Source organism: Carassius auratus, chromosome 21 (assembly GCF_003368295.1).
Source record: "Carassius auratus strain Wakin chromosome 21, ASM336829v1, whole genome shotgun sequence".
Taxonomy (NCBI): domain Eukaryota; kingdom Metazoa; phylum Chordata; class Actinopteri; order Cypriniformes; family Cyprinidae; genus Carassius; species Carassius auratus.
The window spans coordinates 24,001,920-24,013,130 of NC_039263.1; the positions used below are offsets into that span (position 1 = coordinate 24,001,920).

Here is an 11,211-nt window from a genome sequence, read left to right on the forward strand (position 1 = left end):
TTCATACATAAACATTTTGTTTTTTATTCAGCCTGATATGAATTACACATGATAAAAGAGAGGATCATGTTTGAGTAATGTGATAACCTCCCTTCCCTTTATATAATCACCCGTCACAGACAGTTTCTACATCAACCTAAACGAACAGGCCTCGGTACATGCTAGAGTTCACCTGAGGTGATTATTTTTTGTCCTTTACCATTTTTCCATTTGTCATATATTTATGTTGTAGCAGTAGCAAAGGCGTACGTATATACTCACAAGTGGTATATGGAAAAATCTGAGCAGTGAGGTCAGGTGTGAAAACCGACATCCTGCCCACATCAAATGGTTCAGAAATAGAAAAAAAATACAATAAATGTTAATATAAAAAGCTGATCATCATTTTCCTGTCCTGTTATAACTGCACCCTTTGAAATGTTGACTGGTATTTCTGCATGTCATCTGCACATGAAAACAAAGACATAAATAAATAAATGTGAAAACGTGTTATCAGATCATAAGTCTCATACAACATAATGCAAATGGGGTTGAAACAAAAGTACATAATTCTGACATTAAATTTGTTCCCAGGACCACAAATCTGGAACTAGTTGTAACAACACCATGTTTTGCAATGCCTTTATGCTCAAGACATGGGGGAAACCTCTGTCGGTGGATGAACTTTAAAACGAAAAGAGCCAGCAAAAAAATAAAATAAATAGTGTTAATATGATTTGTTTGTAAAGTAAAATTCACAAAGTGCTAATCATTTTAGTTTCCATTACACTTTTTAACAGAAATCTAAGGTGAATATCCTGCCAAGAACCTGCCAGGGTCAAGTATCTATGGAAGCCCGTTTCCACTACAGAGCAAAACAAATAAAATGGTATTTTCAATTTTTTCCTTGCAATTGCTTTTTATCCTTTTTCAATTTCCTTGCAAAAAAACAAAAACAAAAAACAAACAAACAGAGATGCAAGAAACATGGGAGAACTATTTGGCTGAAGTAAACTTGTGGAATTGTGAGATATGAACTTGCCATTATTCAAAAAAAAAACTCGGAGATTCAAAAAGTCAATATATAAACAAAGAAATAAATAAATAAAAGGCAATATTAAGAGGTATATAAACTCGGAATTTAATCATTTGTATAACAAAAGTCTTATCTGTGACATGTAAACTTGCCATTCTTAGAAAAAAAAATGTCAGAATTATGATAAAAAAAAATATTATTATTATTTTTTTTTTTTATTCCATTGCAGAATCGGCTTCAATGTGTTTCACCTCAAAATTGAAAAATAAATATTTATTTTGCCAGGAGAAAATGAATTCATTAAGAGTTTTTACATTGTAACAATTTTCATGACCCCCCCCCCCCAAAAAAAAAAAAGATTTTGATAACATGAAAATTTCACAAATGCAAACATAAACACCATTAAAATAGGCTTACAGTTATTTATTATTATTTTGGGGTGAAATGTGACCTTGACATATTTTGCACTAAGTATTTATATGTCTTTTAAGATAAACAAACGAGCAAAAGCAATTTTATTCCCCCCACCCTCGTCTGCATTCCTCCCCTCCTCCTTGTCTCCTGTATTTATTACCCAGCATTCCTGTAATGCCATGCTGACAGATTTGTCGCGTCGTAAAACTTTCTTTCTTTCTTCCACTTCCTCCTCTTCACTCCCTTCGCGCCGCTGATAAGATCTTCTCTGTCAATGGTAATGAATAAAATATATATTACATTTGTAATTAAATAGTTTTTGTCTCTAGCACGGTCCGCATGCATTAGGAGCGCAGGAGCAGTCTAAGGACGGGGGAAGGGGGAGGAAGAGGCCATGATGTCGTGCAAACGGTTGGGTCATGTGATAACGGTCACGTCTGTTATACGAACTCACTCCTTTGGTCCACAAGTACACTGTTCTGTGCATTCACATCAACCAGAACAGTCCAGACTATGAAACTCCAGTGTGTATGTGTGTGTGTGTGTGTATGTGTGTGTGGTCCTTTCTGTCAGTTTTCACTGGGTTTCGCAGAAAATCACTGAAGCTTCGTTCCCAGCTTTCGTTGTCTGTTTCTGTATGAGAAGACCACAAAAGAAAAGTGTAAGTCAAAAGTTTAAAAGGTACTTTTCACTAGGATGAGGCAATAAACAAGTTAGCCTTTAATCGAACACGCCACCTGTACTTAATTTATTCTAAATACCAAAATTTTATTTAATGCAAACCTGTCGCTGAAAGATTTTCTTACTAAAATATGAAACAGTGAGACACAGGAAGTTGTTTGGAAATTATGTCCAAACAGCAGAGAAATGCCAAGGTCATGCGATCGCTCGCCAGAGAAAGCAACTGATAAATTATGCACCTTGAATGCAACGAACAAGGCATCGGATAAAATAATCGGTCAAATGTGTAAAAAGTATAAATGAAATAAAAATTAATGTGTACTAGAGCGGTTCAGTAGTAACTAGGTCTTGTTTGACCTTTAACCCTTCCTAAGGGATTAACCTCATGACCTTTTAATGATCTCCAGATGTGATTAGACATGTGCCGGTATTAGGTAATGCGATATATCACGGTAATGAATATGCACGATATTGCTATTGTGGGGACTTCTAAATACTGTGAATAATTATATATTACAAATTATTCAAAATTTGGAATGCATTTTAAGAATACTTTTCCCATCGACTGGTCAAAATACACAACACTGCTATATGCTGCTTGAAAGACCGTGTGACTCTGATGTAAACAAGCACGCATGAGAAGCACATGTGAGAGACACACTGAATTAAAGCACATTCACTCTCTGACAGCAGATGGCGCTAAACTGCTGAAAAATAGCAGCCTTTAAAAGAAACCCCATAAATAAAGCAGAAGCTACTTTATAAAACATTTAAATAGATTTAAATAGCCATTGAGATTTGTGTATTCACTAGGGTGTTCATCTCAGTTCAAATACGTAAATATTTATTTTTTGAAAGTATTTTGATTCTTTATTGTTCGTTCACACTTTACATTAGGGCTTCATTAAGTAACATTAGTTAATTGATTAGTTAACATAAACTGCCAATGTAAAAATCCTTCTGAACATTCATTAATCTTAAGTATTCCTGTATTTAATAACATGTTTCAGCTTTGTTATTTAATGAGCTGACATGAAGAAAGACTTGTATTTTATTTAACAAAGATTAATAACTTCACAATTATGTGACTTCCGGCATAAAATAAGATAATTTTTTTATAGGTCTTTAATGACATCCAGATGTGCTATGCCTTGTGTTTATAATATATCTGGATTAGGGAGGTTGACTTGCGCCCTCCACGGGTGAAACGTGAGATGTGTTTAAATTGGCAGGGTCAAAGTTCAAAATTGAAGATTTCAAGTATGTTTTTGAACGAAATCGTCCCAACATCTGTGGACCACATGTGCGTGGAATCGGGTGGCACACCATCCATCACAGAGGTTTTGCTCCGTCAACATGGATGTGAGAAAGAGATATTGGTTTAAGGACAATATACAAAATAAGAATAAACCATTTGAAGAGATCAAAGCACATTGTGTATTTCTCTCAAATTCAAGGTGCTTTATTGGCATGACGTGTGTTACAGTATTGTCAAAGCATTACAGATGTGTAAAAAACACCATCAAAGTTAAAAAGGAGACAATAAATGAGAGACTATAAATGTAAAAATAACATTAAGTAAAAAATAACACTCTCTCACACACAGACATATTTTGGCATTTCTGACATTTTCTGATTCTCATCGTTACAAAGAAATGAAAATAAAGAATTAAAAACTTAGCTTCTTAATGAATAAAACACATCAATAAAAATAAACTTTGAGCATAATCGAAAATGACTTGCATTTTTCAGGGAGGTTAAGGAATTACATCTTTACACAATAACAGCGGTGCGTCGAAAAAAAGGTTTGCAAATAGTTGAAACTGAATGTGCACACATGCGTGTGAGAGAGAGCCCTTGTTCCTATAGTCTGGTATAGTATGTCTGAGTGTGCGTCTGTGAGAATGTGTGGGGGGAGGAGAGAGAGAGAGAGAGAGAGAGAGAGAGAGAGAGAGACAGAGAGAGAGAGAGAGAGAGAGAGAGAGAGACCAAGACCCCTGGTTCCTACAGTCTGAGCATGTGTCTGTGTGTGTGAGAAGAAGAGAGAAAGTTTTCTGCAAACATGTAAATATGTAAAAACTCAGGGATCCCCTCTCAGTCTCTCTGTCTGCTCTCATTTCACTGAGGCGGTGAAACACAGTGCTATGGTCAGGATGTAGCATGGATTGAGTTCCTAATGTTGTGACCGAATTGATGTCGCTGGGCAGCTGTGCATAGTTTTTCATCTAAATCTATCTGTGATTTAAACGGTGGGCCCCTCTCATGCCATCAGTGCGTGATCTGTTTTTCACACTCGTGTCACCCCTGTGAGTAGCTCTGTGCTTTTCTAATTCAGCTAAATTTATTTGATATAATTTAATTTGAGGTTCTCTGAAAATGTAAGACAATTTTGTATTAAGCTCTAAGTTTATTCATTAAGCTAAGATTTTAATTCTTTATTTTCATTTAATTATAATGATTTGAATACAACCATCTGTGTGTGTGTGTGTGTGCCATAATTTCACAGAGGAGGTGAAACTCTCTGCACTCAGATTAAACCTAACAACCGTAATCAAGACGTAATATCCACACCAACCCCTGAAAAATATTAGAAATTTTTTCATTAAACTCAAAGTGTCTTATTTTTTAATTTATTCATTTTTATTTGTGTGTGCATGTGTTTGTTCGCATGTGTGTGCAGGAGAATACGTGTATGAGTATTTGTGTGTGTGCGCTCTTTCTCTCCCTCGACTGCCTCTCATTTTCATTCTGTGAGGAAGACATAAAAAAAGTTATCTGAACTCTTCAGCTATTTGCAAACCTTTTATTCGACGCACCGCTGCCATTGTTCAAAGATGTAATTTGTCAACATCCTTGAAAAATCATTTTTCATTATGCTCAAAGTTTTTAACATTTTATAGATTTTTTTTTATTAAGTTTTTAATTCTTTATTTTTTATTTCATAACACTGAGAATCAGAAAACAGCCAGAATATGTCTCTCTGTGTGTGTGTGAGAGAGAGAGAGTTATTTTTATTTTATTGTATTTTTACATTTATTTTCTTTCATTTATTGTCTCCTTTTTTACTTTGGTGGTGTAATTATATTCTGTATTTCACACTTCTATAATGCTTTGACAACACTTTAACTAGTGATCGACCGATATTGATTTATAACCGATACTGATATTAATTATTTACCCAGGGTAATATTCTCTGGAATATTGGAATGTAACAAACAAAATATCGTATTTATAAAAAATTGTTACAAAATAATTATTAATAATGTTTGACCTTCTAGATTATAAAATGCCTGCTGACAATGACTATCCTGCACACAATTCTCAAAGCACCCTCAAGATGGCGGTGTTTATTGGTGAATTCGATATCACAAAACCGATATCCGATTATGGTAAAATGCTTAAATATCGGGAAAAATATCGGTAAATCGATATATTGGTCGATCTCTAACTGTAACACACGTCATGCCAATAAAGTACCTTGAACTTGAGAGAAATATATACACAATATGCTTTGATCTCTTAAAATTGTTTATACTTTTACTTATTTTGTATATTGTCCTTAAACCGATATCTCTTTCTCACAACCATGTAGACGGACCAAAACCTCTGCGATGGATTGTGTGCCACCCGATTCCACGCACATGTGGTCCACAGATGTCTGGACGATTTCATTCATAAATATACTTGAAATCTTCCATTTGAACTTTGACTGCCAATTCAAACATAACAAAATTTTCACCCTTGGAGGTTGAAGGTCAAACTCGCCAATCCTGATATTATAAACAGAAGGCATAGTACATCTGGATGTCATTAAAGGCCAATTTAAAAATTCTCCTATTTCATGCCGGAAGTCACATAATGCAGATAAATTAGAAAACAGATGGCATATCACATCTGGAGATCATTAAAAGGTCATGAGGTTAATCCCTAAGGAAGGGGTTAAAGGTCAAAGTCATCAATCAAAATTTGACAATGTACAGACCTAGTTACTACTTTGTTGAGTGACAAAAAGGACATGAAAGTAAATTTCAAAATATAAAATAGAAAGTAACTTTTTTAATATTTAGCAGTAGATGCTGTAGGTGACTTTACCTGGCTTCTGATCTGGTTACTGTGTATTCAAACCACAGGATGTTGGGAATGAGACTTGTATCTCTCACCAGGAAAAACTCTGAGATTGGCCTAAGACAAGAAAGAGAAACACAGATCATTAAATAGAGCTCTGTGTGTGTAAGTGGCTTTGTAAATGAACATCTGTGCATGTGCTTGCATCATTACCAGGCTGCTATCTTGGGAAAGAGCGGCGTTAGCACCTCTTGGGTGATAAAAAACCAAACCACTCCCATCACCATCCCGGCCACACCCCCATAAATCACCTGACTCCAGGTGTGGTAGAGAAGGTAGACTCTGTGAGGACAAACATGAGCCATGCATCAGAAATACAGAAAGACTCAACTACTGCTCTCACTTAAAGATAAAAAACATTCATTACCTGCTGTATGAAACAGACAGAGCCACTGCCAGAAGAATGATGGACAGTATATGCCGCCATAACAGTTCAACACACCTGGCATTGTTCGTCTGATGCATTCTGGAAAAAAAGACAAAAATCAATGATTTTGATTCAAATATACATGTTATACAATCCATTCATCAAAGAATCCGGAATCACTTTCCACAAAAATATTGGGAAGCACAACTGTTTTCAAAATTGATGATAATCAGAAATGTTTCTTGAGCAGTAAATCAGCATATTAGAATATTTCTGAAGATCATGTGACACTGAAGACTGGAGGAATGATGCTGAAAAGCTGCGCATCACTGAAATAAATTACATTTTAATATAAATTCACAGAGAAAACTGTTTTTTTATTTTGCTGTTTTTATTTTATCTTTGATCAAATAAATGCAGCCTTCTGATCCCAAACTTTTGAATGGTAATGTATAAATATATTAATGTAAATAAACGTTCAGTTTTTCTAGTAGTTTTCCAAGTACATAGTATTAAAACACAACTAAGAACAGCGAGGAGTTCCCCTTTTCTTGTCAATTCTGTTCTTTATAACTTTAGTAAAATGTTACAAATGAAAAAGAGAAAGTCTTACCTTAAATAAAGAAAAAGAAAGAAGTATACAACAAAAAACCAGATGAACTGAGAGTGACTGGAAGGCATCCCGTACTCTGTCGTGACTGAGGTGTGACCTCCTGTTCATGAGACATGACACACAATTCAGTAAACTGATAAAATAGAGCGGTGCACAACATTGTCAACTAGTCAGGTACTAGTTATGATCTAACTTGTGAAGTAAAAAAAAGAGTTAGTCAACCATCCCACCAAAATAAGATAAGACAAAAATCAGAAAAGCTTCAAGAAACTCAGTCACAGTCCAACATTATTATCATTAAGAAAAAAAAATATTAAATAATAATTCCATTGAATATAAAAATTAAAAAACTATTTAGCTATGTTGTAGAAATATTTACATTAATTTTATAAGTTGTAAATGATTATCCAAGTGTCAATAATTTACTTATATATATATAAATATAGAAATATAATAGTATATAAATGATCCTAAAAGAGCACTGTTGCAGCCACAACTGTGTAACCTAGATCATAACCTAGATTGTATTAATATCCCTGAGCTAAATTAATAATGTGCTTGAATGTGTCCTTTGAGTTGAAGCAAGCATGTACTGAGTATGTTGAGTAAATCTGGGCTGGTATCTCTACAGGTTGCAGGTCGAGCCTCAGGGTTAGCTCATGAACTACCCAATATTGCCAGTATTGGGTCTATTGGCATAAAGTCCGGTCCAGTTTTGGCCAAGAACCGCCTACTCAGATCGACGTGTAAATCAATAAAGCACAGTTTGTTTTGTTTCTACATTTGTTTTGCGGCAGGAAAACTCACAAGGCAGTCTACATGAACTCTGATGCTCCTATAATGGTGTATTTGTTTAAGCAAACAGCACGCCGATGACGACACTTACCTCCACACGGCCGAGGCTCCTGTAGAATGTGTTTGAGCAGCCAGTTTAACCCCTCGTTCATGATCAAACCCCCAAAAAAAGAGATCTGAGAGAGAGAGAGAGAGAGAGAGAGAGAGAAAACGCACACAAGGGATGAAAAGCATAATAAGAACAAGGTACCGTAGTATGCGTTTTGGGATTTGACCCTATACCCTGCTGGGTCGTAACGTTGTGTGACTCACCGTATGTAGCTCTCGCTTAAAGACGATCAGAGTGACGAATCCGACGAGGATCGCGATGGGCAACAGGCTCATGCAGGCCAATACCTGCCCCGTCAGATCACCTGGACAAACAAACAGGGTAAATGGATTAAAATGTTTATTTCTGAGATAGCATGATAAATGGATACTACGCAATTTAATTAAATGGTGCATTCACGATATGTCACGATTACTTTAATTACTAACAACCTGGGACATTCATCTCAGAGCTGTTCACTTCCTTAAACTCTTGAATTATGAATTAAAATAGTTGAAGCACTATTGAAGTTGACATTTAAAAGTCATCCCATCTATTTATTAAAATGCATGTTATAGATCATGTTGTGAACAATTTATCCATGCATATGTAGTCCAATCTTTTTTTCTTGATATTATAATGTTTAATTAAAATTTTATAACTGGAACTTCCATTGAAAACGATGTAAGCAGGATTTAACCAATCCTTTCGTCTGCTTAAACTCCTGCCCCACCACAAGTTCATCTGCATCCATTTTTCAGTGCCACGCCCACATCTCAACCTCCAATCGACAAACGCAGCATAGAAATAAATGCCGCCCTACTTTTTTATTTCTATTTTGATAATCCGTTACACTTGGATGTATGTCACAATAAAGAACTAAATATCTGTCGCTCGCTACTTCGATTTTTATCACAACTTAAAAGCCAAAATGTGTCATTTGAGAAATCGGTAGAAACTCCACAATACAAAAAAAACAGTCATTATGCAAAAGTCTTAATAAACGTATAGTTTATGTAGAAGGACATAAGATAGTTATTATTTCTGTGCTCTGTATGGAATTATATTAAAATAAAATTACAATTCCGTTTAATTACATTTTACAGCGGTCAGATGGTACAAATCGGAAAATTGCGATGTTGTGTTTACAAGTTCTGCGAGAACATGAACGCTTTTTACAAATATCATAATTACGTTTTTTTTGTTGTGAATGTAAACACACAACAAACAGGTCATGTGACAATAAAAGAGTTATATTATGGAACTACGTTGCCCCCCACCCCCAACTTTTTATTGTCAATCCTGTGATTTTAAAGTAGCATAAATTAAATGGGAAAAAAACTTTCCTTAAACAGTGGAAAAAGCATAATAACATAAAAAATTAGGTCCTGTAAATTGCAAAACAGCTTCAATTCATGAGTAAATGGACAATGATCAGGAATTATAATTAGTAATGAAGTACACTAAAGATCAGTCCATACATGGCAGAGATTTGTCGGATTGTATTTAATACCTTCCTCTGAGCATAAATCATTAAAATCAATTTCACAACCAACAGAGAACAATTTCTCACATATGCATATTATATATATATATATATATATATATATATATATATATATATATATATATATATATATATATATATATATATATATATAAAGGTTGATTGCGTGCATATCAAGCAAACATTGCATTGGCCAAACTGCACATATACAGTTGCTTGATCTCGTGCATACATTATACTGGCATGTTTTACCATCTAATACACAATTTAAAATGCAAACATATCTAACTATGTGACAGTAGTTTAAACACGGAAGATGTTCTTGGTTTTTTTCTTCATATCCCGAAAGCGGTTGTGTTTGCAATTAGCGCAGTATATTTTAGACTTGCTTTGACATGTTCCAGGGTTTTGGGGTCAGTTTATATACTTCCGAATCCAGGGAGACCCTCACGAACGACGGGACCCAGAAAGGGAGTGATGCAACCGGGATTGAACTGGATTAACCCTCACAGCCACGAGTCTTGCCAGAAAATACAGGAGCGGTTGGGTCTCATGTGCTTGTATTGCATGTGCTCATGAAACTATAAATGTAATCTACCATTACATTAATGTATTAACAATAAACCGTTAATATTCTGGGAAACTCAGTAAGGGTACTATGGACCATAGCGCATGCGCAGTAAACAAACGCACTATTTGGCAGCAGGCGTTCCGTTCCCTGCGGAGCGAAGCGCACTATTTGGCAACCCAGCCCTGGCTGTATCCATTCAGCTACGCGACGTGCCACAGACGCCGCGTCTCGAATAAAGCGGCGTATAATGATAAGAACGGCTTTGAGGGGAAAACAACGATTTAAAAATGCTCTTACCAGCTGGATACTCTACGTGGGTTAAGGATATCGACCGCCATCGAGGTGGTGCCGAGCACTGCTCTTCAGACGCCATCTTACCCGGACACCGGGCATCGGTCGTCTACCAATCAGAATGAAACGCCCCGACGCGTTCGACCAATCAGAATGAAACGCCCCGACGCAGTCGACCAATCAGATTCGCCGGACGCTGCTTCGATGCGCAGCCATTCACCAAGCGCTTTCTCAAAGGAAAATAATCTGCACGGGAACAGTCGGCCAATCAGAGGCGTGTGGCTTAGGGGATGGACCAATCAGAAAACGTTTGGCTGGACATATGAAAACTGGATTTATTCAAATGAAAGAAGAAAAATTAAGTGAATGGGGAGATCCTCTTCAATTGAATTTTTATCATCTACGTGAAGGCAACCAGCGCCACACACTCACTGTGGTCCATTACATACTTTTCAAAAATTCAGTAACATGTAAAAAAAAAAAATTATAATTATAATATATATAGATACTTTGTAAATTTCCTACCATAAACGCAAATGCTAAATAAGGAATACAACTACCTACTTATTACAAATAGCAATCTATTATGGTTAATTAAACATTTTTGATTATACAATTTAAAGTGTGCTTTTAAGAAGTGTAAGGGTCCTTTAACCCTTTCAGCCAAAGAGATTGAATTAATGTAGCTACAGAAAAGTACCTGGTTTAAAATGCTTAGGGTCAAAGGTCATGTTCAGATGGTTT

General features: G+C 35.7%; 1 protein-coding gene across 1 annotated transcript; it reads right to left on the reverse strand.

Annotated features, from left to right (window-relative positions):
• LOC113039040 (dolichyldiphosphatase 1-like) lies at window positions 1-10,668 on the reverse strand. The gene is made up of 8 exons (XM_026196910.1): window positions 10,474-10,668; window positions 8,323-8,423; window positions 8,102-8,186; window positions 7,216-7,315; window positions 6,603-6,701; window positions 6,389-6,517; window positions 6,203-6,292; window positions 1-2,062 (listed from the first exon to the last, which is right to left on the reverse strand). The coding sequence occupies exons 1-8, from the start codon at window positions 10,547-10,549 to the stop codon at window positions 2,026-2,028; spliced, it is 717 nt and encodes a 238-aa protein (XP_026052695.1). The 5' UTR covers window positions 10,550-10,668; the 3' UTR covers window positions 1-2,025.
• Between the last annotated feature and the right edge of the window lie 543 nt (window positions 10,669-11,211).

What these genes read in the sequence shown, in the direction of transcription:
- LOC113039040 (XM_026196910.1), bottom strand. Translation starts at nt 10,549, where the DNA reads ATGGCGTCTGAAGAGCAGTGCTCGGCACCACCTCGATGGCGGTCGATA. An exon ending in TTAAGCGAGAGCTACATACG is followed by an intron (nt 8,187 to 8,322) that starts GTGAGTCACACA and finishes TCTCTCTCTCAG; the next exon opens with ATCTCTTTTTTTGGGGGTTT. An exon ending in GTAACCAGATCAGAAGCCAG is followed by an intron (nt 2,063 to 6,202) that starts GTAAAGTCACCT and finishes CTTCTCATACAG; the next exon opens with AAACAGACAACGAAAGCTGG.